The sequence below is a fragment of the Neolamprologus multifasciatus genome, chromosome 15 (assembly GCF_963576455.1).
Source record: "Neolamprologus multifasciatus chromosome 15, fNeoMul1.2, whole genome shotgun sequence".
Lineage (NCBI taxonomy): Eukaryota > Metazoa > Chordata > Actinopteri > Cichliformes > Cichlidae > Neolamprologus > Neolamprologus multifasciatus.
Genome location: NC_140453.1, coordinates 24,101,786 through 24,128,497, shown reverse-complemented (window position 1 = coordinate 24,128,497; position 26,712 = coordinate 24,101,786). Strand labels below are relative to the sequence as shown.

At 43.5% G+C, this 26,712-nt stretch overlaps 1 protein-coding gene across 5 annotated transcripts; it reads right to left on the bottom strand.

The window, feature by feature from the left end:
* Nucleotides 1–654: 654 nt before the first annotated feature.
* Nucleotides 655–26,712, bottom strand: senp6a (SUMO specific peptidase 6a). 5 transcript variants are annotated; one of them, XM_085133614.1, is made up of 24 exons: nucleotides 26,556–26,712; nucleotides 21,016–21,109; nucleotides 18,834–18,897; nucleotides 16,379–16,485; nucleotides 15,657–15,800; nucleotides 14,054–14,071; nucleotides 12,905–12,975; nucleotides 12,029–12,120; nucleotides 10,391–10,787; nucleotides 8,751–8,995; nucleotides 8,518–8,658; nucleotides 7,055–7,088; nucleotides 6,391–6,579; nucleotides 6,098–6,291; nucleotides 5,522–5,721; nucleotides 5,243–5,359; nucleotides 4,983–5,105; nucleotides 4,801–4,893; nucleotides 4,369–4,700; nucleotides 4,024–4,112; nucleotides 3,082–3,170; nucleotides 2,905–2,973; nucleotides 1,522–1,672; nucleotides 655–1,420 (listed from the first exon to the last, which is right to left on the bottom strand). In XM_085133614.1, the coding sequence occupies exons 1-24, from the start codon at nucleotides 26,584–26,586 to the stop codon at nucleotides 1,184–1,186; spliced, it is 3,321 nt and encodes a 1,106-aa protein (XP_084989740.1). In that variant the 5' UTR covers nucleotides 26,587–26,712; the 3' UTR covers nucleotides 655–1,183. The 5 variants fall into 5 exon arrangements, with proteins under 5 accessions (XP_084989740.1, XP_084989741.1, XP_084989742.1 ...); XM_085133615.1 differs by lacking the exon at nucleotides 14,054–14,071; XM_085133616.1 differs by lacking the exon at nucleotides 21,016–21,109 and having other exon boundaries at nucleotides 26,556–26,698.

Below are 26,712 nucleotides of genomic sequence, written 5' to 3'. Positions count from 1 at the left end.
CGTTCAAAGCCCTCTCGGCATCTAGGCGGCCCAGATGAAACAGCCAGGACTGAAGCAGCTAGAGTTTCCCGAGAATCTGTGGCAAGATCTGAAAACTGCTGTTCACAAACGCTGTCCATCTAATCTGACTGAGCTGGAGCTGTTTTGCAAAGAAGAATGGGCAAGGATTTCAGTCTGTAGATGTGCAAAGCTGGTAGAGACATACCCTAAAAGACTGGCAGCTGTAATTGCAGCAAAAGGTGGTTCTACAAAGTATTGACTCAAGGGGCTGAATAATTATGCACACCCCACTTTGCAGTTATTTGTAAAAAATGTTTGGAATCACGTATGATTTTCGTTCCACTTCTCACGTGTACACCACTTTGTATTGGTCTTTCACGTGGAATTCCAATAAAATTGATTCATTTTTTTGGCTGTAATGTGACAAAATGTGGAAAAGTTCAAGGGGGCCGAATACTTTGCAAGCCACTGTATATCAACAGCACATAGCTGGGAGGATATTTTCCTGCTACATTTACACCCCTCCCACATCACGCTCAAACCAAACCTCCACCTGAAGCTGGAGCCCGGATCACCTGACCGGCGGTCCGCGCTGTGACGGTGGGTGTCGATGTTGTGGCTGAGGAAACAAATGAGAAGCTAAGGCAGAGGAAGTGCTCTTGCATCAAAAGTTTTCTTTTAATGCTGAAAATTTATCCACTCCACATGGAAGAGACACAACAAGCACTGAACTACGACCGTGTGATTCACGAGCTGGAAATCAACTCTCCGAAAACCGTTTCTCTCCTCAGACGGGCGGATCCTTATAACTTAGACAGCAATTTTCTGTTCTTTTATTCTTCTCCTTTTGTTTATCTACACAAACCTGAAAGCTTAGAAAATAACCAATGCGAGAGCGAGACAGTATCTTCTGCAGGGATCCTCCTGCAGAGAGAAGAACATCTATGAAACATAACTTAACGGGGCACTCCATGAATGACTCGTAAAACAGTAAATTAGAAAGGCAGCGGGAGAAACTCCGGCGTATTTACACTTCATCATTTATTCAGTACAAAGTTCAGGTGTGGTCTGTGGTTAACGGAGGGAGGTGAGGAACGTTTCAGACACGTCAAAGTGAAACCAGCAGCGTACAATCAGGTCCACGCCCCCCTCCCACGCCAAACAGGAGGGGGGTGAGGTGGATTCAGGGGCTAATGGGTACGTTTGGCGGTCTGCCGTTCAACCCAGATGTCTCTTCGATCTCCGGCTCCTCTGGGGAGCCCGGCGGAGCCTCGACCTGGTCGGACTCCTTCTTGTCCAGTTCCTGCTGAGCTTGAATCTTCCGGATAAGCTCCTTGATCTCCTCGCGCTTCGTTTTCATCCTCTGCTGAGGGAACCACTCCAACAGGTTCATGGGCAGGTGGAAGCTGGGAATTGGATTCTGTACGGAGAGGACGAAGGACAAACGTCACTTACAGAGCAGCCTGAATTTTCAACTCCTGACCAGAACTGCACCGATGTCCAACTCTATAAAGCTCTCACCTCAAAGAAGCTCTCTACATACTGCAGGATGTAAACGCCACAGTCGCTGAAGTTGTCCTGCTGAGGGACGCGTGGGCTGGAACCCTTCATGACGTCCTTCCCAAAACTCCTTTGAGTGCTTTTACGCACCTCCCACTCCACCTCCAGGTACCTAAAACAAACGCAGACGCAGTCAGATGCCACAAAACCGACAGAGCAGGTCCGAGTAGCCTCAACGTTAAAGCATTTTATGCACTCCAAGCAGATTATTTCTATGATTGATAAATGGAGGCAACTGATTGGTCGCTGGGAAGATGCGTCAGCACAGGTGCTGTGTGTATGTGAGTGAGAGAAAGCAGAGGATTGCAGAACTCGATGAATAAGTGATTTTCATACAGTTTGGGTTTGTCATAAATATTTATGCTGACATTCTTGGTTAGGTTTAAAATGTGTGTTTAACACAGTAATTATGATTTTGTGCGAACAGCAACAGTTAGGTAATCAAATAACTGATGACTGTGCAGCTTTTTAAAAAGAAATCTTCTGCTATAAAAACTGTAAATTTTACAACAAACAATAAAAAAAAACTTTCTGAACTTTCCAGCCATGACTCCAAGTACTCGCTGGTATGTGGACTTTTTAAAAATTTCTCCCACACCATACAAGGTCTTCATCAGGCCCCATCTTATCTTAATCACCTTATAGTACCATATCACCTCAGAGCTCTTCGCTCTCAGACTGCAGGCTTACTTATTGTTCCCAGAGTATTTAAAAGTAGAATGGGAGGCAGAGCCTTCAGTTTTCAGGCCCATCTTCTGTGGAACCAGCTTCCAGTTTGGATTCAGGAGACAGACACCATCTCTTCGATAAGGTCTGTCTCCTCTAAGATTAGGCATTAAACTTAGCTGACTGCAGCATCAGGTTTCTTTGGTTGTGTTCTGTATTAACTTGAAGCTGCGGTAAATACACACTCATTGTTTTGGTTGCAGAGTAGCACAGCTACAGGTGAGCAGGTCCAAGATTTTAAAATTACATTTTTGCCAGTTTACTCCTTTTAATTAAGAATAAAGGCTTTATAATACTGTTTTATTTAATGTAGTTAAGTTAGGCATTTATTAATGCTATGCAAAAGTAATGAGGATTTTAGCATTTTAGGCTACAGTGCTAAAAGAATAATTAGCAGAAATAACATAATATATAAATAAATCAGTGACTGTAAAAATAAATAACTGTGGATACCTAGAGTTGTTTTCTGTGATAGAGGGGGCTAATCGTGTAAGACGAGCTATATAGAAATGATCATTGGCCTATTTTCATACGACATGGACTCAGGCCTGTCGACTTAAACAGTGACGAATACCATGAATGAGCCAGATGTTTGTCAGTGCAGATGTGGACACTCACTCTCTCAGAGTTTTGACCACAGTGGATCGAGCCGGGCCTCTCAGGGAGTCCATGATGAGAATACAAGGCCTGAAAGAGAGAACACACAATTGTGTGAGCGAGGGCTTGCTCTGCTCTTTGCTTCAGCGGGGCAGCGGCACCCTCTGCAGGTTGAGGAGCAGCAGTGCGTGCACTCACTGTTTGCAAAGGCTCGGTTTGGTTGTCAGGCTCGAGGCGTCGGAGCCGAGACCATCTTCAGCAAGAGTCCCGTCCTCGCTGCACTCGTCCTGCACAGACACAGAACTCATTGAGCGTGTACACACACACACACACACACACACACACACACACACACACACACACACACACGCACGCACGCACGCGCGTACACACACACACACACACACACACACACACCCACACACGCGCGTACACACACCCACACACGCGCGTACACACACACACGCGCGTACACACACACACGCGCGTACACACACACACGCGCGTACACACACACACGCGCGTACACACACACACGCGCGTACACACACACACGCGCGTACACACACACACACACACACACGTACGTACACACACACACACACGTACGTACACACACACGTACGTACACACACACGCGCGTACACACACGCGCGTACACACACACACACACACACACACACACACACGTACGTACACACACACACACACACGTACACGTACACACACGTACGTACACACACACGTACGTACACACACACGTACGTACACACACACACGCGTGCGTGCGTACACACACACACACACGCACGCGCACGCACGCGCACACACACACACGTGTGCACACACACACGTGTGCACACACACACACACACACACACACACACACACACACACACACACACACGTGTGCGTACACACGCACACACGCGTACGCACACACACGCGTACGCACACACACGCGTACGCACACACACACGTGTACACACACGTGTACACACACGTACACACACACGTACACACACACGTACACACACACGTACACACACACGTACACACACACGTACACACACACGTACACACACACACACACACACCAGGAGAGGCGGGACAGGAAACAATCAGTGAAGGCTGAAGCACCTGACAGGAGCTCTGGTCATCGGAGAAGGTGTAGGGGTCGTCGTCCACTTTTCCTGAACCGTAACACATACTGATTCTGTGCAATCCACCTAGAAATCGCAGAAACCAATCAACAGATTATTAAACAGAAGAAAACTTGAATACAAACTTTCATCAAACCCTCAGCAGGGTGTGATGAAGATGCCTCTGTGTGCAACATGTAGCTCTGTTTTCATTAAATGCCTCTCGAGAGCCGAACGTTTCAAACTTCACCACATTCTGGTGTATTAAGTAAGTTCAACTACCCCGTGTTTCTCTGAAACTCCCTTACTGAACCACTGGTCAGAGCCCTGGTGCTCGACTCACTCGTGTATTGTTGCTCGCCGTTGACCTGGCCGTTCCCTGACATTGCAGAGGGCTCTTGCTGCCCACCCTCCGTGAATGCAGAGCTTTCAGTAGCGAGTTCGCCATCAGTCAGATCGTCCAAGGACCCCTCGGGAGCTCCTCCGGGTGAAAGCTGCTCCGAGGAGCTGTCCAGCCCGTCTCTGTCCGGAGACAGAGGCCGGCAGTGGTCCGGGATGTTCTCCTCAGACTCTGCGGTGAGGGTGGCGGGAAACGGGCTGTGGTACAGCGGGTTCTGTTCAAGCACCGGACGGTCAAGGCCCGGGAAGCAGATAACGGCCAGATACCAGTGCGCTCTGAGGAAACAGAAACAGCTTCCGTCATTCAGCATTTCAATGGCTTCACAGGACCAAAGCTTTCCATGAAAATCAGCCGAGTAGAGATCCAGACACTCACGACTCATTGATAGGAACGAAAATAAAATCCTTCTGGAATAGATCCACATGTCGAGTCCACGTCTTTACCCTGTTGTGCTTCCTTTTCTGGATTCTGGGAAACCAAAATAGGTCAGGTTTAGGAGTCAAACTGTCAGACAATTATCTTTAAAAACATCAGGTGCAGGCAGAGGCGACACTCACGGCAGGTTTGTTGTGTCCGGGGCGTTCCTGCGCTCTCTCTGGTTCAGCCGTTTGTAGAAGAAAGAGCTGAACACATGGATTCTTTGTGCATCTTCTTTTTTTAACTTCTCTAAAACTAAATATCTAAACAGGACAGGAAGAAAATGTCACCGAAAATGATCTCAGCCTCAAAAAAACAAAACAAAAGAACAAAACAAAAAAACAAATAAACAAACAAAAAAAACAGAATGATCTTGAATATAGACGACATGAAAACTTACTTTAAATAAAAGTCTATGATAACATCGTTAAGGAATTCTCCATCATTAAGGCAGTGCAGGTCTTCATTAGTGACGGTTATTCCACCTTTGGCTGGAGGAGGAGGGTACACCATTAACCTGCAACACAGAGATGAGGGTAACAGCAGCGCCATCGACAAGGCAAACAGTTAAACGACTCCTGATACTGAAAAGTAAACGTGATGCTGTGATTTAAACTGCAGGATTATTTTTGAATTGAACAGGTCAACAAGCCCTGCAGGGGGCAGCAGAGTTGCTCACTTGATGATTGGTCCGGAGAAGGTGGGCTGCAGGTCGGTCATGTCGTCTTCATCATCTTCAAAGAAGGCGCTGGTCTGCTGTCGGGTGGCCATCCGCGTGCGCACAGGCATGCTGACGGATGCTACGGGGGAGACCTGTGAAGCCTTGGTTACTGGGGAGGAGGTGGAGGTGAGTTTGGGTGGAGTGTGTACCGGCTTCACCTGCAGAGAGCAAAGAAGAGAAGAAGAAGAAGAAAAAAAAAAAAAAGAAATAAAAGGTAGCGCAATTTAAAAAGAAAAAAGAAAAAAAAGAAATCTGGCTTTTAATCTTAAACTGTTTGACCAGCTGCAGTCACTGTGGTATAACACAATACCACATAAATATGACCATATAGATAAATTGATTATGGTGTGTTTTTATATATAAAAACACACCATAATCAATTTATTTTTCAGCCCTTGAGGTGGATATGAGTCATCAGGCGTCAGAGGGCGTCCAGTTTACTGCATAAATGTAATACTGGTACATATAAATGTTAACCTCGAACATTACATAAGCCCAGTTTTGACTTTATTTTGAGATCTGCAGGTTTCCCACCTTCTCCTCCCTCTGCTTTGTCGCCTTGTTGTAGTTGACGAGTCGGATGTTGGCCTCCTCGAAGGGCAGCTTGGCAGGGAAGGGGATGAGTTTGTTGGTCCTGCCGATCTCGCCCAGGATGTCCTCCAGGATCATCTGCTCCTTCATCGGCAGGCCGTTCTCGAAGATGAGGACGATGTACTTCTCGTCCGACTCTGGCGGCGAGAAGGGGTAGCGGTCTGACTTGAGTTTACTTTGACTCCGCGTGAAGACACGTCAATGCCACGCCGCCAAGGAAACATTTGTGTACTCACCATCTCCTGTGCAGTCGTACCACTGGCCTCCCTTCTCCTTGGACATGTTGAGCTGAGTGCGCAGGCGCTGGCACTCCTGTGGGGTCGTCTGGAAGAACAAGACGGGAAGCTTCCGCACGTTGCACCACTCGCAGCTGATCAGCTCCGACGCCTGAAGGCACACCTTCTCTACAGTGCCGCGCTCTGAGCCTGAAGGTGGACAAATGGACACATTTCAGGAAAACAAACAAAAAAAACAAACAGGGACGCCACGAGGGTGCGTTTGCATAAACAACAACTTTATTTTCATGTTTGCTGAAGCTGAGAGTTTCTGTCCTCCACATGTTTTCAGTGGGTTTATAAAAGAGAGATCACAGGTTCATTTAAGTGTTATTAATTATTAGGAAATGTACACCAAACACCTGCCACTGACACCCTGCGGGCTTCCTCCACCCTGATGTCATGTGATTTATTTAATCATTTATCTGATCAGTGGCAGTGTGCTGCTGTCTGCTGCAGTTTCGGTGTTTTTTTCCCCCCAGTAACAGCTCTGCTTCAGAGAAATGCAGCTGTGCAGTTTCCTCTTTGTGCTCGTCAGCAGAGATCAATGTTCAGCATCCATCATCATCATCATCTTCCTCCTCTCTGTGAGTTATTTAATGCCATCATTAGTGCGGCTTCATACCTTCGGTCTCCAGCTGGATGTGCTCGATGGAAAACTGAGGAGACAAAAGAACAAGACAGACAAATTTATTCTCACCGGACTCAGGATTCGATCAGTTTTTAAATTTGAGGCTTAAATCTCAGGTTTTAAAACATTTTTATTTTTACATTGTACATCATTACGGTAGAGGCTAAGCCTACGCTTGAAGCCACTGAGGTGTTCGATGGCAGGGGTGACGCGATGCCACCGTTATGAATTAAACTTGTCACACTCCAGCCGTACTTATCACGTTTAACATCTTTATTGCATTCCATGGGTTGTTTTAGTTATTCAAACTTTCTCTTTATCCAACATCATTTATCATAAAAATCACAACAGTGCAGCGGTCACAAACTGTTTGTTTCTTCTGACCAATAACACCTGACACCAATTACCTGTGTCTACCTTAAATGCAGTTCCATAAACACGCCATTCAGTCAGGAGAACAACTGAGATAATCCATCCACAATAAGAGTCTCGTCATTAATATACTGCTGCATGGGCTGGGCTGTAGTTACATCATAAGGTTTTAAAAACTGAGCTTTAAAACGTGCTGCCGATGAATAGTGGTAATAAAAACAGAGGCCGACAGTGATCACTGAAGCTGTAAGCTGACTGACTTCCAAACATCTCAAAAATTTGACTAAATCAGCGTTAGAAGAAAAGTGTTTTGTTTTCATTTTGTTTCATAGGTCTGACATTTAATAATACAAATAAAAACCAGCATTAAAGCGCAGGCTTAGAGAATGTCAGCAGGAGCAAAGAGCTGGTTTAGGATCAGATATTAATGCTCATAGGAACAACTAAACTGTTTCTAGCCAATTGGAAAAGATCAAATAATAAAGCTGCATCTCAGAGTTCTACTTCTTATTGATCGTGAGGGAAATGCAAAGACATCAGACGCTTCACGCCCTCCTGCTCTCTACACACAGATCCGAGGGATCTTCCGGGAATGGTGATGCTATTTTCTGGAGAATTGATTGGTCATTAAGAAAGTGAATACATGGGCCTTAAATGGAAAGCACTCTGGTTGATATGGCCTTTGAAAAGGCACTCTGACGTTTTCTCCAGTGAATCATCAGAAAACACACAAAGCATCTTAATTACCGAAGCTCGTTTGTGTTCCCCTACGTCACAGACAGGTTTAGACTGTGACTCTAAGTGGGTGAAAATTGATTTGGATGCAGTTTGTAAAGCTTAAATGTGTTTTTTCCAGCCCTGAAAATGTAATGGTTCCAGCTTCTGTACTCAGAGGGCTCAAAACGTGAGAAAAATGATTAAGAAGCACCAAATCCGAGACCCACCCTGGGTGAATCTTAACTCTGAAAATCTTCAAATCCTGCACGGTTTCATCAATCAAACCAAAGGTGGTGTGCTGACACAAATCAGCTGATCCTGATCCCGAGACTGAAAACTGCATTTCTATAAAAACTGGAGAGACTCACGACGACGGGCTTCGTCACCATCCTGCGTAGAGATCCCACTCTTACGCTCCGACACTCCAGGATGATGCTGTCGCACAGGCTGGACTCGAATTTGGGTTTCTTCGTCCTCGGTGAGAACTGCTCGGGAGGTTGATTCCCAAACTGTGGAGGAAAAGAAGGAAAAGCATCAGTTATCTGCGGTGAAGCTACAGGAGGAATCGGACGAGCCCCAAAAACATCCCACCACGTCTCACCTGATCTTTCATCCGCGCTCGCCGAGGTATCGTGAGCTTCGTGCTCACCATTTCTTCAAAGAAGTCCAGGTTCACCTCCTCCTGCTCTGCGACGCTCTTCACCGCCGCTTCCACCCTGCCTCCGGAGGGCACCGGAGAGGAGTGAGCGGAGTCGGCGGGTCGAGGGGAAACGCTGTCCAGTCTGTTGACGCTTCCCGTGCTGGCGTTGTCGGCCTCTTCCTCCTCCTCATCACTGGACAGGACGACTGAGGGGAACATCAAACCCTATTAAACGTCTCTCCGCTGGCTCATTTTCAGCTTTGTGCCTGAAGTGAACGGAAACCTTTCAACCACACGACATTACTCATATGTGCAAGAAGCAAACCACACAAATCTGGACCTGCATGAGGAGTGATGTAGATTTTCAAGTTTTGTGTCTTTAAACACGGCAGAACTAGAAGTACATCATTTTTCTAACTTTTTAAAAATGCATTTCCACTGGTGGAATAATTACTGTACATTCTTGCTATAAGCCTTTAAAATGTCGCTCGTTCTCTCAGCGTCTCCGGTTGATACGAAGCCTCCGATGTTTGAGCTCGTGCAGCTCTAGCAGCCAAACACGAGGACAAACAAAATGACTACGAAGCACCAAATCTGATCCCTCGATGAACTTTAACTCTGAGAATCTTCAAATCCTGCACGGTTTCATTAAACATACCGAAGGTGGTGTGCAGACATGAATCGGCTAATCCCAATCGGTCACCAGGCGAAAACTGCATTTCTGTAAAAACTGGAGACACTCTCGACGGCGGGCTTCAAGCACGAGGACAAACAGCTACTGAAAATAAGTCTGAGAGCTTTCAATCACCGAGCTTCTATCAAACTAAAAATATGAGAGACGTGAGAGACTGATCAACTTCAGGACAGGCATTTAAAGTAAAAGCCCAGAACATTTCATTCAATCAATCAAAAGGACGCCTTATCCCAGTATGATAAACTATGCAAAACCCAAAAGTAAACAGGAAGCAAGTCGACAAATTAATCGTTTTTTTCATACTGAGCCCCCCAAAAATGTGGAACTTCTAGGGGAAATCTTTTAAAGCTTCTATCTCGGAGAGAAAAAAAGGAAAGGTACTGGATATAAAAATATATACAGATATAGGGCAAGAGCTGGGGTCCACCCTGGACAGGTACCCAGCCTCAGAGCCGGGGAGAACCCACATGCAAACACAGAAATACCGGCTGTGTACTGCTGAACTTTAAACCACCATCATGTGATCAAAAACACGTATACGGGATCAGGAAGTGCTCACTCGGGCTGGACGTCTTACTGAGAGCAGAAGAAGAGAACACAGCTTCAGCTTATGTATCGATTATAAAATCATTTCACTTGCTCCAGCGTCGCACAAACCGAATCCTTCAAAAGCAAAAAAGCCCTCTTAAATTAAATAGACTACTTGTTAATCTCATTTTACTGTACTTACTTATTTGCTTTTCTTAAATGTAATTTTATTAAAAGTTTTATTTGAAGTTACTTATTAAATATTTTTTACACTTTCCCGTCAACATCAGCCACAAAGTGATGCACGACGAGTGAATTCATCATCTCCACACTCGGCTTTACCTAGAAGCTCGATGAAAAGCTCGGGTGCTTTACTCACTAGGATCGTTCAGTTCGTGCTGCTGTGCCACCGTTGCCGCCCTCGTAGCTTTGGGTGGGTTTCTGGCCGCGCAGCAGCTCGACGTCCCTGCTAACAGGGGCGTCCTCCCGTTGTTCAGAGGCAGCAGGGTCCCCCTGGTGGTCGCGAGCCGCGTGGACAGGGCGTCCCCGCGGGGAACCCTTGCGGTCACGACCGGTTTGTAAAAGTTTTGCTGCAGGCTGTTTGGTCCAGAGGAGGGCTGGGATCTGATGGAGGGCCGCAGGGCCGGGGTGGGCAGCGTAGTCTGCTGGCACAGTGGCGTCGATAGATTGTTCCCACAGTTCTGACACTTGCTGCTGTCGTTACTTGGTTTGTTGCACTTCACACACATCCTCGAGCAGACGGTCGACCGGAGAGGCTGCCGACATAAAACACTCGTTAGAGAGGTGATAAAAGGTTTTGTTCTGGTCACTACAACAATCTGAAAGTTACAAGCAGATGATTTAATCACAGATTTTCTTCTTTATTCCATTGAAGACGCGAGTCTGTATGAGTGAGAATTAATGAAATTGTTTCAGCTCCAAAACTACGAGTGAAACGGGATCAGAAGAAGGTGGACAAAACTTAAAGAGGCTAAAAAAAAAATAAAGTTATGTGCAGCAGAAGGAAGCAGTGAAAATAACATGGAATCAAATATGGTGACCTTACTAGGAAAAACTGTTTATTTACCCATTCAGGAATCTGAGTCAGCATCTTAAACCAATATTTACTTTACAACTCCTATGACACATAACAGCTGCCAAGCTCACCTTCTTAAAGCTTTTTTTCCCCACACATGTACTCTGACCTTTAACCGCCAAGACTAACACAGCTGCAGTTCCTTTAATGTCCACCAGAGGCTCCAGCAGGGGGTCAGCCCCATAGAAGCGCAGGCCAAATGCAGGCCATTTACCATAGAAATAAAAGGTGTGAAAAACTCACCTGTTCATTTGTGTTCAGGCTTGATGTTTAATGGACCTGTCTAAAGGATGTGTTGCTGGAGCCTTTTGAAGTACTTTTACTGTGCAGTTAGCAGTACTAACAGACTGTCTAAGACACCTGTACTCCAGATTTGGTTTAATGCTTTCAAAACTGACCAAAAACCACATTATATAATTTGTCTTGATTCAACTGAATCATCCAGGTCTGGAAATGTTGATTCATGTGGATGTAGTGTTTGGTCCTCAGACTGAGGATGAGTGAGAAAATGTTTTTTTCCCCACTGAAAATGATAAAACCCATCATACATGCAATCACCTCTGTTACCGTTGGGTGGTGTCGATTTTTGTCCCCACAGTCGATTATTTCACAGCCAAAAGTCTGATTTCTCGTTTAAATGATTGTGTTGCATCCCCTTCTGTGTGCATGAAGCTTCAGCTGGGCAGCAAACTGTACAGTCATCACTTTCACAATATAGTTGACGCATTATTATTTAAAAATAAATAAATCACAGATTTTAAATGAATGAATTGATCTAACGTCTTCCACACGGGATGGATAAACTCTGCATTTGTTCCCCAGCTCTTCACTCTGTTAGTTTAGACCGTGGCGAATATCCACTTCCTGCCAAACATCCATCAGTTTGTCTCTGACTGTTTGCCGAGTGTTGGGTTCCCTCACCTCTGCTGCTTTGACCTGCGAAGAAAAGCTGCATCCCTCCAGCGGTTTCCTCTTCTGCTGGACACGACGTTTTATGTTCAGGGTCTCCTCCTCTGTAAGATGAACCCATAAAAGGATCAACAGGTGACATCATTCTGAAAACCTTCCTGGACAAAGACGAGGCAGCGTGTGTGCAGCCTGGGAGGCGAAACCCAGGGCGAACTAGTGCATCGGGCACGAGCTGCCGCGTACCAACAGTGCCACATGATTTTATTAAGTGAGACCGGAGAAGTGTACATTTTTAAGTGGAAATGATGCTCGGTGCGCTCACAGGAGTCCAAATATTGATTTATGGCGTTTTATTATGAGCAGTGAGAAATTCCTCAGCATTAAGGAAATTCTTTTATTCTCTCTGAGCCCCTTTAATCACTTTTTTACCTGGCAAAATTAAAAACTACTGATAAGAAAACCTTCCTCTCCAAGGTCACACTTTATTTTGAAAATATCTTTTGCAAAATAACCCAATGGCCTTCAGAGTCTGGCATTTATTAGCTCAGCAAATGTTTTTATAATTTTCCTGCATCTGCCGGGAGCTTGGAGGATTAATGTGGGAGGCCTTGGGTCTCCTCCTCCTCCGGCAGGAACAAGGAGGAGGCTGAGCCCAGATCTGTAGCCCTGCAGACGCTGCTGGCTGTCACACTCAGCGAGCACACACACGCAGCCCACTTACACACAGATGCCGAACACATCACACACACACTTTTCTCTGCAGGCAACGGGAACACAGCGTGCCTTTCGAAACTCAACACCAGCCAACTGCCTGTAATCACCAAGCCCGATCTCTGCAAAGTCTTTAAAAACATGCAGTGCGATGCGCTCAGTGTGCTGTGAGGTTACCTGGCATCTCTGGGCATGTGAGGACGATGTTGTCTACCTCGAGAGCTTGCTGTGTGGTGGAGAAGTCGTTTCTGCAGGAGAAGGGGACCAAAAAAAAGAAAAAAAAAAAAAAGACTTTGGTAACCTCTGGCAAAGCTGGCAGATCATGTTCTCAGCAAATCCAGATCTTCACTCTGACTTTCAGACATTTTTTCTGTAAATTGAGAAACTTTAAAAATAATCTTGATCGTGGTGGAGACACCGCAGGGCTAAATAATTAACAGGCTGAACACTGAGAGGCTTAACCGGGCTTAAAATAAACACAAACCTCTCACGGAGACTGATGGTGTCTGAAGCTAAAAATCACAAGAAACAGATGCTGGCATAAAAATTAAGTCATTTATGAAGCAATTAATGATAAATATTTACTGATTCCAGGTTTTCTGATGAGAGCACTTACAAAGAGTCTGTTGTACAACTTTGCAAACGGAACGGTTTGGCACTCTGGCTGAAGAAAATTCGTTTTAGGTGTTTGATGGGATATTTATGATGGAGACCGAGCACTAGAGGCATGCAAGTAAAGCTTCCAGAGCTGTTTACATTTGATTTTGTCCCAGTATCTTTGGATGTGACTGAAGTTCTTCATTTTCCCCTCTTATAACCGTCCAACGGCACAAAACAAACAGGCTCCAAGAACTAAACATAAGCCAGGAAGCTTACAAATATGCCGAGTTTAATGAGTGCTTCTTCAATGTGCACAATTTCTCTGATCATCAGCTTCACAGGGGTCCAATTTTTTTAATTTTATGTATATATGGGGAGTGTGACACGACCGCTGTAGCTGTAAGCACTTTTAAATGGAATTATGTGACAAAGTGAATCCAACACAGTGAAAAACAGACCATCCAGCAAGTTTGGCTTTCAGTCTGGTATTTTATGGAGGTTGAGATCCTTCTTCATTCAGAAAAACCTCAACACTTCACACCGTTAATGAAACAATAACTGTGAAAAACATGCCCTGAGTAACTGGAAAGAGTGCTTCCATCAAACAGTCATGAAACTTAAGCAAAGCAAAAACTGACAAAATGTGCTGAGCACAAAAACAAAATGAGAGGATCAACGATCCAGGGCCATGAAATGAGCTCCGGTTAGTTCGGATCAAAGCCTTACCTTTCCTTCAAATCAAGGCTGCTTGAAGATGAAAATCAAGAGAGAAAAACATCTCACTAATGCAATCAAGTCCTGCGCTGTAATTCATTTTCTGCAGCTGCAGTTCAATTAAACTTATTTCTCTGCAGCAGACTTCCTTTTACACACAGGAAGACTATAAAGGAACCCGAGCACATCTCTTAGATTCAAATTACTTTCATCTACTGTCAAGAATATCTCATGCTTATCAAGCATCAGCTTAGTTTTATCTAGTTAAGGAACATTTACGCAGCCTGTTTCCCAACAGTGGAACTATAGGGATGTAAAAGCTAAACGGTGGTTTTTCAGAGTGACTCCAGTAAGAAGCAGCACTCACTCTGAGGCCGGTAACACAATTCCTGAAGTCATAGCTCAAGCAAATTTCACACATAAACAGCAGGAGAGGGTGCTAGCAGTATCGAGCGTGCAGGAGACGTTCGTGATGCGTTTATGGGACCTGGGACCGCTCAGGGATCACCAACAGTTTCTCAACACCATGACTTTGTGGGGCATCGAGACCCATAATCACCCAGAGGTTTCTTGGGTGTGCCCTGGAGCCTCCTTCCTGTTGGACATTCCAGAAACACTTCACCTCGGAGGCGTCCATGCATCCTTTCGATGCAGAGGAGCAGCAGCTGTACTCTGAGCCCCCGCTGACCGAGTGTCCAGACACCCTTCAAAGAAAACTCTGGAGGGTGCGTGTATCCACGGTTTCTGACGACGGGTGAGGGTGGGAAACAACTAAACAGAGAGCTTGGCATTCATGCTCCACCACCACAGAGAGGTATAGCATCCACATCAGCGCAGATGCTGCAAAAATCTCCTGCTCCCTCCTCTAATCACAAACAAGACTCCGAGATACTTATACTCCTCTGGCTGAGCCAGCAGCTCCCTCACATTGAGCACTTTTCCGTGGCATCATTTGCGGATGCTCCTCCCAGCCACATCGCTCTCAGCTACAAAGTGAAGCCAAGAGAACTTCATTACTCACAAAAGACCAGAACTGCTCCATCACTGGGCTGCACCAGGAAATTCTGTCACACAGAAGTTATGACCGACCAAAAGGCAATGAAGAACGAGTCTGAGCCTGTCGGCAGCAAAGCAAACCGAGGACTCGTTGTAGCTGCGCAAGAATCAAACATCACGTCACCACAGGCCTGATGCCCCACACTACCACAGCACTCCCCCACAGGACACACTCAGGGACGCAGTCCAAAGCCTTCTCTGTATGAAGCGCTCTGAGTGCTCAGGTACAGCAGAAAATGTCTACATCCATCTGTTTTGCTACAGTAATTGAGTGACATGTATGCACATATACAAGAAGACTGCAAATGGGAGCAGCTATCATCCAGGTGAAACCACTTCACGCAAGTCGAGTTGCCCGAGATTCACAGAATTTACAGAAAAAGTAAAAATGTTGTGATATATATATCGTTGTCTGGACGATAAATGTCTTATATCAGGATATGAGATTTTGGTTATATCGCACAGCCCCATCTCCAAGTAAGCTAGAAAGAAAAACAGGAGAAAAATAAAAAAAAATCTGCAGTTGTACAAGAAGTTGCTCGGACTGGCTCTGTCTCACCTTTGGACTGGTTTCCTTATTGCGGAGGGCAGTTGTGCATGCTGAAAGTGGCGCCCTTGTATAAAAATTCCTTGTGAAGGTGCAGACGTTAGGCGTGTGGGTCCGTTGGACATGGACGGTACCACGACTGTGAGAGGGCCCTCACTGCAGGAGAGACAGAAAGAACACATTAACCCTTTAACACAAAGACAGACACACAAAACATGAATTCACTCTGAAAATATTTTTACCCACATTCAGCCCCAAAAATTCTTAATTTTTTTTTTTAATAATACAACTGAACATATTATATAAATAAACAGTAACCAGGCAACAAGTGAAGTCAACAACTGTAGTTCCGCTAACAGCCACCTGAGGCTCCACAAGCATCCAACTTTACATGTTTACAGCCAAGAAACTATTTTTGCCATTATTCACATCACACCAGCTGCCAAAGGGGTTAATTCTATGTTAATGACACACTTATACTTTATTAAGGCTTACAGTCTATATCACTGAGGCCTGACTTCATTTCAGAGAATTCAAACCACTGACATGGTCCTTATTAATCAGACTTTGTGCAGTTGGAGACTTTTGGAGCCTTTTTAAGGGATTTATGGATGCAGGTTTATAACAAACCAAGCTACAATCATCTGATAACCTAATACTCCGCCCTCTGTTGTGGTCACTTCTGACTCCATTGCCTGCAAACAGAGAGCTTATACAAACAGCACGCAGCATACCTGAGCCTTTTAGGTGCCAGCCTGGTCAGAGACTTCATGTGATTATTCGTCCGGTTTTCATACGTCCTCAAGGAATCCGAGTGAGTGAAGTGCCTAAGAGTGGGAGACTGGAAAGAGGAGACGTATATTATTATTACAAAAAATAATAATAATAATAATAAAAAATTTAAAAAAAAAAGGAAGCCAGCAGTTTGAGACAAAACAAGAAACAGTCAGCCTACAGACAAACCAGTAAACCTTAAAGTTTTCCACTTTTGTGAAACCCAATGCAACAAATTTCCTGCCACTGAGAATTACATCATTCGCATCCGGCTCTGAAATGTGAAGCAACACGGAAGTGCCTTTAAACCGCATTCTTTCTAATGACCAGTAGGGGACAGCAACTCTGGGTTCAGGAAGTTTACCTGTATAGAAGTGTATGGGAAAACCACCCAACATCTCACTTCATTTCTGAGATCAGTAAACAGTCTTATGATCAGTGCATGATCCAAGCTGCTAGTTTCAAATCTTACTGAATAGAGGATAAGTAAGTAAGTAAAACTTTATTTATATAGCACCTTTCAAGATAAAAATCACAAAGTGCTTCATAGAAGCTAAAACCTAAAAATAAAAATCAACCAAAAGCAAGTTTAAAAAGATGAGTTTTTAGCTGTTTTTTAAAAGCGACCACTGAGTCCACAGATCTCAGGCTCAAAGGGAGAGAGTTCCACAATCTGGGGGCCACAGTTCCAAAAGCTTTGTCGCCTTTTGTTTTCAGCCTCGTGTGTTGGACAGCAAGCAAGCCCTGGTCACATGACCTCAGGGACCTGCTGGGAATGTATGGATGTAAAAGTTCACTTATATATGTTGGTGCTTGTCCATGCAGAGCCCTGAAAGTCAAGGTCAAAACCTTAAACTGGATTCTGAATTTAACGGGGAGCCAGTGCAGCTGAATCAGCAGGGGTGTGACATGGGAAAATTTGGAGGACTTGGTCAGAAGCTTTGCAGCAGCGTTCTGAACGACTTGCAGACGCTCCAAAGAGGCTTTACATAAACAAGTAAACAAAGAATTACAATAGTCCAAACGAGATGAAACAAATGCATGAATGACAATTTCTAATTCGGAGCGCAATACAATGGGACTCAGCTTAGCAATGTTTCTCAAGTGATAAAAACAGGAGCGAACCAGATATTTTACATGGGCATCCAAAGTCAGAGCTGAGTCAATACTAACACCAAGGCTCCTGATAGACGGTTTTGCAAATGTAGCAAGTGGACCCAAGTTTTCAATAACACTAGGTACAACATTTTTAGGAGCACAAACAAGAACTTCAGTCTTCTCCTCATTTAGTTGAAGAAAGTTTCCAGCCATCCAACATCTAATGGAGTCTATGCACTTATGCAAAATCTGTAGCTTGGAAACATCATGGGGGTTAAAGGAGATCTATAACTGAATATCATCTGCATAGCAGTGATACGAAATGTCCTTAAAAGTGCTCAATAAGTGTTGAAGAGGAAGTAAATACAGTAAGAACAATAAAGGCCCCAAAACTGAACCTTGTGGCACACCATAAGCAAGAAAAAGTAGAAGAGGAACTGTACTTAGAGGTAGCCACAGAAAAGGATTGTTCATGCAAATAGGATTCAAACCAGTCCAAAGCAGCCCCTGATATACCCACCCAGTGTCTCAGCCTATCTATAAATATAAATAAATATTATTTTGTAAATAAAACGCACCACCAACCAACCGGGTGGATTTGTCAGTATTTTACACGCAGTCCACAGATAGTGCTGAAGACACTGAAATTTAGAATACAGTTGTGGCAAATCTTTTGAACCTTTTAGTACAAATCTGTGTTCCCAGTCATTTTTTTTTCCCTTTCTTTTTTTCTTTTCTTTTTTTTTTTTTTTAGCAAAAATCAGTTATTTTTCTTAATTTGAATTTTCTTAATGTTCCCTTTTAGCATTTTGGATTCCTGGTCAGAAAAAAAACATTTAAAATGACATCAACAGCAGTTTTAAACTCATTAACAGACAGTGATGCATTTAATTATGATTTCCTGCATTTTCAACCTCATAGGCTTCATTTAGTTTTGAAACGGGCATAAATGAGCGCTGTTGTAATGAAGACAATGTTACACACAAGTCTCGAAAATTAAAAAACATCCAGTTGACTGCAAGCTCATCCTCGAGAGAATCACTACAGGCCAACGCCCACCAACAGCTCACATTTTCCCCAACTACATCATCATCTGCTTAAAATCGACTCCCACGGCGCCCCGGCAGCCTGAGCTCATAGCTCGCCGGGGTCCTTCGGGTGCCACGCCGGGCGCCAAACAGAATCTGGCATTGTCTGCTCCGACTGCAGGGCTGATCGAAGAGCACCACGGCCCGCTGGGAGTCCACGCCACCGGCGGGTGGGAGTCAGGAAATGCGACGGGGAGTAGAGAGAGAGAGAGAGCGAGGGGTAGCTTACCTTTTTCCCCTCAGGGGAGCTCAGCGGCTGCCGGTCCATGTCCTCCACACTCACCACACTCGCACTAAGAGGAAACGAGGACATGATGAAAAGCATGTTGAAGACATGTTGAACAGCCTGTCAAAGGCTGTTCAATGTGGCTGTGTGGGTATAAAATAACACGTCTGCACTTTAATGGGGACAAAGTGGGTCGTAGGGTTTGACCGATATATTTTCATTACACCATTTGTATTCCTTCATTTTAGCACAGACTGAGCAGAGATAATAAAGAGGCAGACAGAAAATTTATCAGAAGCTATTTAAAAAAAAAAAAAAAGTTTAATCAATGAAAATCTGAAAACATGAGCTTGACGCTTTTGTTCTTTTTAATTTGGGCTACGTCCACACTAACGCATCGTTTTCTCTTGTTTTGGCCTCCCGTTCACACTGAGACGGCGTTTTACCTGAAGGAAAACGCAGCGTTTTGAAAACGCTCTCGAAAACTGATACATTTGAAGACGGTGCTTATGTGTCGCAGTGTGGACAGCAAAAAAGGAGACTTTCAAAAACGATGATGCATGTTAGTCATATGACCAATTAAACAAAGATAGCGGAGGGCATTATACAGCAGTTGTTTTGTTTACTCTCAATTTTGACAGCCCTATTAAAGATTAATATCAGTTTGTACATGCTTCTTTTCTTCAAATTCTTTAAGTTTCACTCTCTTTTGCAACTTTGTACTTTTGTGTTACTCGCAGCAACAACTCCACCTCATTGTTAGTCCACTTAAAAAACTCGGTGCTTTTCCTCGACATTTTGCCGCGAAGTTTCAAAGAGGCGGGAAGTAAATAAACGGGAGACAGAAAGAGGCAGGTCGAATCGTCTTACATTTCACGCATGAGCAGTACTGGAACGCGAGCATTTTCGGCCGTTTCAATGTGGACGCACAACTCTGAAAAGAACTGAAAACGCTAGTGTGGACGAAAACGCCGTTTTCAAATCTATCCGGGCTAGTGTGGATACGTCAATTCTTCCAGGTGTAATCCAACCTGCAACTAACATTTCACCATTTTTTAAAAATTAAAAATGTAATAAATAAATGGGTGTGTTGTTTTAGGTTGTGGACCTGAACTTTAGACAAGCAATCTCAACACTAAAGGCTGAATTTATTTTTTACTAGATATGCCAACTAATAATAAATGAATAGAACCTGTTTTTATATCTGGGATGAGATTTGATTTCTGAATCAGCATAGGTAACTTTAAAAAGAAGGAACTTTTAAATAAAACTCAAACTGTTAGAGCAAGCAGCCATTTTAGATCAAATCTCAGTCCCAGGGATGGGGGTATGATCCCTCAGACACAGACAGACGGGCACAAAATGAACCAAATGTAATCTCAAAACCATGATGGTGGTTTAGTAGAAAACCAAGTCTTGTCTGGAGATCCACAGGAAGCCCCCCCCCCCCCCCCCCAAAAAAAAAAATTGCCTCATGCCCCCCAGAGGGTCAGCTGGTGAACGAGTCAAAAAATTAACATTTTAGCCACTGCTATGTTGGTTTTTGGAGCGAGAGGTGACTCTGAAGTCAGTCACAAATTTTTAGGCACTTTAACATTCAGGACCCGCTTTACTGTCCCATTCTTCTTGTTGGTGGTTATGTATTTGTGCCAACTCCCATTCTACCTGCCATCTAACAAGGACTTTGTAGTTTAGCTTAAGTCCTAAAATGACGCTAAAGAGGAATGCTTTGTGTTCCTCTTCAGCCACCATATAGTATACATGATGGCTGTGTTGTTTTTGGACTACTGCCCATTCAGATTAAGACATTAAAAGAACATCTGCTTGGGTTTTAGAACATTAAACAATTATTAAATAGAAATTAATCATCAGCTGCTTTGATGTCCTGCTTTTTACATTCCTATTATTGGAAGCCTTTACAAATCTGCGACCCATCCTGGTCGCTGATGTTTAATATTAGCCAACATATCGGTCCAACCCTAGCAGGTGAGGATGTGCACACAGGCAGAGGTTTACAATATCACACTGCTCAGGTCTGCTGCGCTAAAACACCACTGAACTCATAATCAGTGGGGAATAGGCTGCTCGTCAGCAGCAGGGGTGTCACTGGGGTCTTTTTCCTGTATGTGCAGTGCAGTGCAGCGCTGATGGTGGTGCTGAAAACGAGGGCTGGAGAAGTGCTTACTCATGTCTCCTTTCCTCTTCACAGTCACCAGAAAGAGAAAAGCTCCAGTTGTGCTTGTACCCTCCATCTCGCCTGGTCTCTGATCTATCCAGGGCTTGAATTGAATAATAAATCAGACTCATGTCAGTGCACGGAAACAAGACACAGGCATTAGCTGAAATGACCATTTACAGGATGCCCCGCAATTCACGGGCTGATCCTTTCACCTAGAAGATATGAAAAGCTTGGTAATAATCAGCAAAGACGGGAACCTGCTGCAGCGTGGCGACAACAGGAATACACTCACGTCACTGCAATGAAGTGTGATCAAACAGCAAATTTCTAATCATTTTACAGACTTAATTACTGCGTTAGCATCAATGAGAAAGTGTGACAATGATGCCAATTTGTGTCTCTACATAAAGATTCTTAAACAAATGTGATAACCTGTGACATGAGAGTAGAATTCATTCATTTTACAAGCAACTGGAAACTACATTCAAATCTGTGGGAATAACCTGGAAGTCCTGCAGAAGATGTTTGACATTTCCTCCAACAAACAAAACTGCTATTTAAATGTTTGTACCAAGTTTTGAAGGTTGGAGGTAAAGAGGTTTGTAGTGTGTAAAGAAGTCACTGATGTCTGAATGTATGAATGAATGTGAGAGGCAGTTTAATGCCTCCAGCTAAGCTTTGCTGTGGATTTATCAACTCAGGATGGACCTTCAGCGGTGACTATATGTGACAGTAAACTCAGCGAGTCTGATGTGTGTTACTGACAGAAACATATGCAAGTAGTCTGTTACCTGTGACCCTAACTTGACAGGTTTCATGTGATAAAACACAGTGAGCAGCTGTCCATGCTCTGCATTATCCATGAGTTATGGGGTTAAAATAAACAGCTGCACAATCATATTTAAAATGAATAAAAATGTCGGTTTTTCCAGGCAGCCTGGCAAACAGAATCTGGGAGGCTTTTCAAAGAGATTTACTGTTCACAGAACACATTTTTTAAAATAAAGTACATACTCTGAAAACTGAGTTTTAGCTCAAATTTTTCTCAGAAAGGTGGCATTTTGAAAACAAGCGGCTGCTGGTTAGAAAGGTAGCCGGCTTAGAGCCATCTGTTAACCTGGAACCGTCGCTATATCCTTTAACAAGAAGCTTTAGTCTCAAGCAGCGTCCAACTTTCTCCACGAAGTCTCATTAAACATGTACATACCCATATTAACTTTAAGGGGAACGGAGCTTCTTTTATGTCAGCTGCGCGTTTTTCTTCACATTTGTGTTTGTTTTGTTACACTCGCGCCTTCTCTCTATCGTGCTGTGACATGCAAACTTCTTAGGAATTAATACCTTATTTTGGTGTTTGTGTGTCCCTAAACCTCTTCAAGGGAGAAAAATATTTAAAAAATTTGCATATTAGTTTGAATCACTGACCAAAAACAAAGACACCGGAGACAAATACCAACTCAAATACATCTGCTGGATGTCGCCACAAACGCTTGACTTCCTGTTTCCTCCCAAAAATCAACCGATTTACTTTGAAGTGGATTTCAAAACCACAGCACCCAGCAGGGGATTCAAACGTGGAAGAATTTTACATCAGTAAACCAGGAAAAAACAAACCGAACAGTTATTAAACAGGCTGTGTTTCAGCTGATTTATTCCATACAGGGGATCAGAAAGTGGACAAACTGATGGCATCATGTTAATGCAGGTTATCCATCTGGCTGCAGGCCCAACAGCTAAACAATTAGGTCCCCTCGGTTCATACAGGCATACTTTTTTAAAGCTCTACCGCCAACAAACACTAATTCTGAGGCCACTGCCCCCCAAGTGTCACGCATAAAACTTGAGGCCAGGATTAGGAGAGACAAGCAGCTGAATATTTTCATCTTGTAAGGAAAAACACTGCTCTATTTTTAGTGACTTATCCATTTTATGGGTCTTTTTAAATGACTAGGGTAGGGGAAAAAAGCTAAAATTCAAATGCACATATTAGATTACTCTCCCAGAGCTCCCCTGCCTCAGCTGCCTCTCATCTAGTTCAATCCTGCACAAACCTAATTGAGCCTGTTCCTATCTCTTCCAGCTAATAGAGACGGCCCCGCACACACACTCTGCAAGCTTCACATTGGCTCCGTCTTCCAGCTTCATAAATCACAACAAATGCCCCAGAAAACAGGGAGTCGAGGCCGTTTCAATTCTTTGAGGTTTACTCCGCTCATTTATCTGGACTGCGGGGGTTCTAACAGTAGATTTCCTGAAGGACAAATCCACAATAGAGGGTTGGGAAGCATCTTTGTCACACAGGAATTATCCAAACAGATGTTTGAGCAGCTGACAGCTTATTATCAATCATAAATGAGCTCAGAGGGACCCTCCTCCCCCCATAATAAACACCCAGTTCATTCACCTGAAACACTTCAAACACAGACCTGAAATCGGTTTCTACATATCCACAGCATGACATCAAATCCTGGCCTGCAGCTTCAGGGTTACAACGCTTGCAATTCCTCTACTAAGATTTACAGAACATGACATTTCCCAGATTAAGCAGGAAGGGAGGCAATATTATTCTGATCTTGATTTAAAAAGCCAGGTGGGGTATCGATACTAACAACTCTATTTTCCTACGTTACCTGTATTTAGTATTTGTGTTAATTTTTATTTCATTTTGAGTTTTTGTTTTCAGGCCAGTTGGGCTTCAGTTGATGCCTGCAGATTTGCTCTTTTCAGTTTAGATTTTTTTTGTTGCTGTGCTAGTTTTAGTCTTTTAAATTACAATATATTCTTTATTTGTATTTAAATAAACAGAGAATTACAACAGCTTGTGGGGTAGTTAACTCACAGTCTCAAAAAGCTGCACTAACAGATTAAAACTAAAGCTGTTTTTAGTGTAAACAAATGTCTTTGCACTGATCTGAGCACTTTCAAACTTTTTGTTCTACTTCTGCAGCACTTTCTGGATTTCCCATCTGTCAACAGATGCATACCCCAACTCCATTGTTCAGTTGCACAAAAAGAAGGTCATGGTTTCTACCTGCATATAAAAACGCCACCCTGCCCCATCTAAATGTACCCCCAGCAGGTCGCCAGTTAAAAGACTGAAAAACTATAACTCAATACAGAAAGACCTGAGAAGCTGCATGAAGGTCCAGGGTGAGATAAGAATGAACTGGGAGTCATGGAACGCCCAATCTTAACTTATCTGCAGCCTTCAACATCTCTGGCCATACCAAACTCACTGACAGATTACAGAACTGGTTTGGCATCTCTGACATTTTCCCATCATACAAGTGAAAAAATAAAAAATAAAAAAAATTCAGAACTAAAATTAAGGTTGTCATCAGCATCCCTCACATGTGAACAACACTGTTTTCCTCGTATATGTTACCCCAGGACAGTTTCAAAGACAATTTGTATCATTTCTATGCAGACGATACATAGCTGTAATTTACTGTTAATCCAAACAACCTTAAGAGACTCTTCTACTTCAATGACTGGCATTAACGACTGAACGTCTTCAAATTTACTTTTTCTCAATCCTGGCAAAACTGATGTTTTTCTGCCCCCTCGCCAACAAATCATCTACTTAGAACCTTGCTGTCATTTTTAACCGGAAATGTAAATTTAAAGCTCACATCTCAAGGCTTATCCAGTCTTTGTTTCTTAAATGAATGAAATATCACTAAAATCAGTCCTTTACTGACACCAAATAATCTAAAACTTCCAGTACACGCTTTAATTTTCTCCCATTTCGATTACTGTACTGTTTCACATGCATCTCTCATTCCTCCTTAGCTCATCTTCAACTGGTCCTTAACACTGTAGCTCGGCTACTAACAAGAACTAAACAATTTTATAGGTTAGCCTCTCTTTATTCTTTTGTCCATTGTCTACGGCTTTTGTTCTAATGTGTGTGTGTATATATATATATATATATATATATATATATATATATATATATATATATCTAACAATGACTGAAACACTGATAATTTACATGTATTTGTTAAATGTATTTTTAATCCAAAAAAAGCACTTTTTAGCTGACAGTTTTAAATCATGCTACAAAAAATAAAGTTATTATTATATGCCCAGACTTGATAAACACCCAATATTTGTTTGTGGGATTGATCACTTATGACAAAAGTCAAAATCATGATTGTTTTGGACAGCGTTGAGATCAGGATTATTTAACAACATTAATGACTTACCCACATTACAGAAAGCTCTGTTTGCTGTTCCTTGACAGAGTTCTTGAAAGGAAATAATTTAAAAACAAATGATCTGGTTTAAATACTATTTTTGGCTCAAGCTTAAATGAACTTGCCACATTGTTTATGGGAGTTTGACTGGGGATTCAGAGAAGAGCTAAAGATGAACGATGTTAATTATCTTATTTTAATCACTGTCGGAAGCCAGTTGAGTTTGAATTTTGATTGATTGCAAAGCTCTAATCGATACAGTAATAAGGTTTTCCCTGTAAACAGAAAATGTTGCTGCCTCCCAAAGATAAAGGAAAATCACCAGCAGGGTGCTTTTTGACCTCATTTACTTCAAAACAACAAACTTGCTACTGAGTCAGTCTATCTGAATTTTATTGTTCATTAATGTAATTATCCCTTTTAAACCTGTCTTTTCAATGAAAAAAAGATAACAGCAAACCTCACAGGCCATATGTAACATACTGGATGGGCTGGACAATACAATAAATGCCCCCAGCAATAACAATAAATAGATATACGTTTTATTTTTTGTTCCAGGGTAAAAAAAGAAAAGAAAAAAGGGCTGCTTCATGAGGAGACAGCTTAATTGCTTGGCACCACCTTCAGATAAAATTTGTTTTGTGTGGTTTTCAGAAAGCCGGTGAGCAAGGCATTAACAGACATATGTAAACCACCTGGCTGTGAGTGACGGGAGCCCTTCAGAGTTCAGTTTTCAATCTGAATTTAAGCTGAAGGGCACAGAGAAAGCACGGTGGGTTAATGTTTACATTTTTTTAATGTTACAGTTAGCATGCTAACATCTTGGGCTGGTGTTACCCTGCTAGGTTGGGCGCTGCGTGTGTCATTTTCGCCGCTTTTCTGTGTGTCACTCGGGTGTTTTTGCATCTTTCTCCTGTTGTATTAACGTGTTGTTAGAGCTAGCAGCCAAGCAGAGACAGGAAGGCCTGTCGCTGCACACTGCAAACCCAGCTAACGTCAGCGCTAACGACGGGGTCGTTAGCTCAGACTGTGCAAGCCCAGAGTCCACTAAAGCCCGCAGAACTGAACCGAACCGGACCGGACTAGACTGGACTGCACGTGTCTCAACTTCCCCCTCTGGGCCCCGAAGTGTGTCTGTGCCCGCGGCCTGGCAGCGCTCAGTTCAACCCCGTGTGTGTGAGGATAAATGTGTTTTAACAGCGAGCTAATGCTAGCCATAACTCGCTGGTGTTCCACACGTAATTTGGACCGATGGTGTTCAACGCCAGAGCGGCCAGAACCTGCCTCTGTGTGTGGGTAAAAAAGCTGCTGGGCGGCCGGAGCACGGAGCAGAGTGTCACGGCTTACCTTCAAAGAAAAAGCTCTTATTGTGGGCCATGTTTAGTCCATGATCCTCCTCGGATGATAGTGTTGCTCATCAGCGCACTCAATAGAGCAGATATGTAGCTGCCTACGATCAGCACGGAGTTCAGGCTGCAAAAATTCACCTCGGTGCCGGAAGTGT

Coding starts and splice junctions, on each gene's coding strand:
- senp6a (XM_085133612.1), bottom strand. CDS start 21,182: ATGGTCATTTCAGCTAATGCCTGTGTCTTGTTTCCGTGCACTGACATG. Junction 7,089..8,517: donor TGGTGACGAAGCCCGTCGTC/GTGAGTCTCTCC, acceptor TTGTCTCCTCAG/TTTTCCATCGAGCACATCCA. Junction 5,106..5,242: donor ATCATAGACTTTTATTTAAA/GTAAGTTTTCAT, acceptor TGTCCTGTTTAG/ATATTTAGTTTTAGAGAAGT.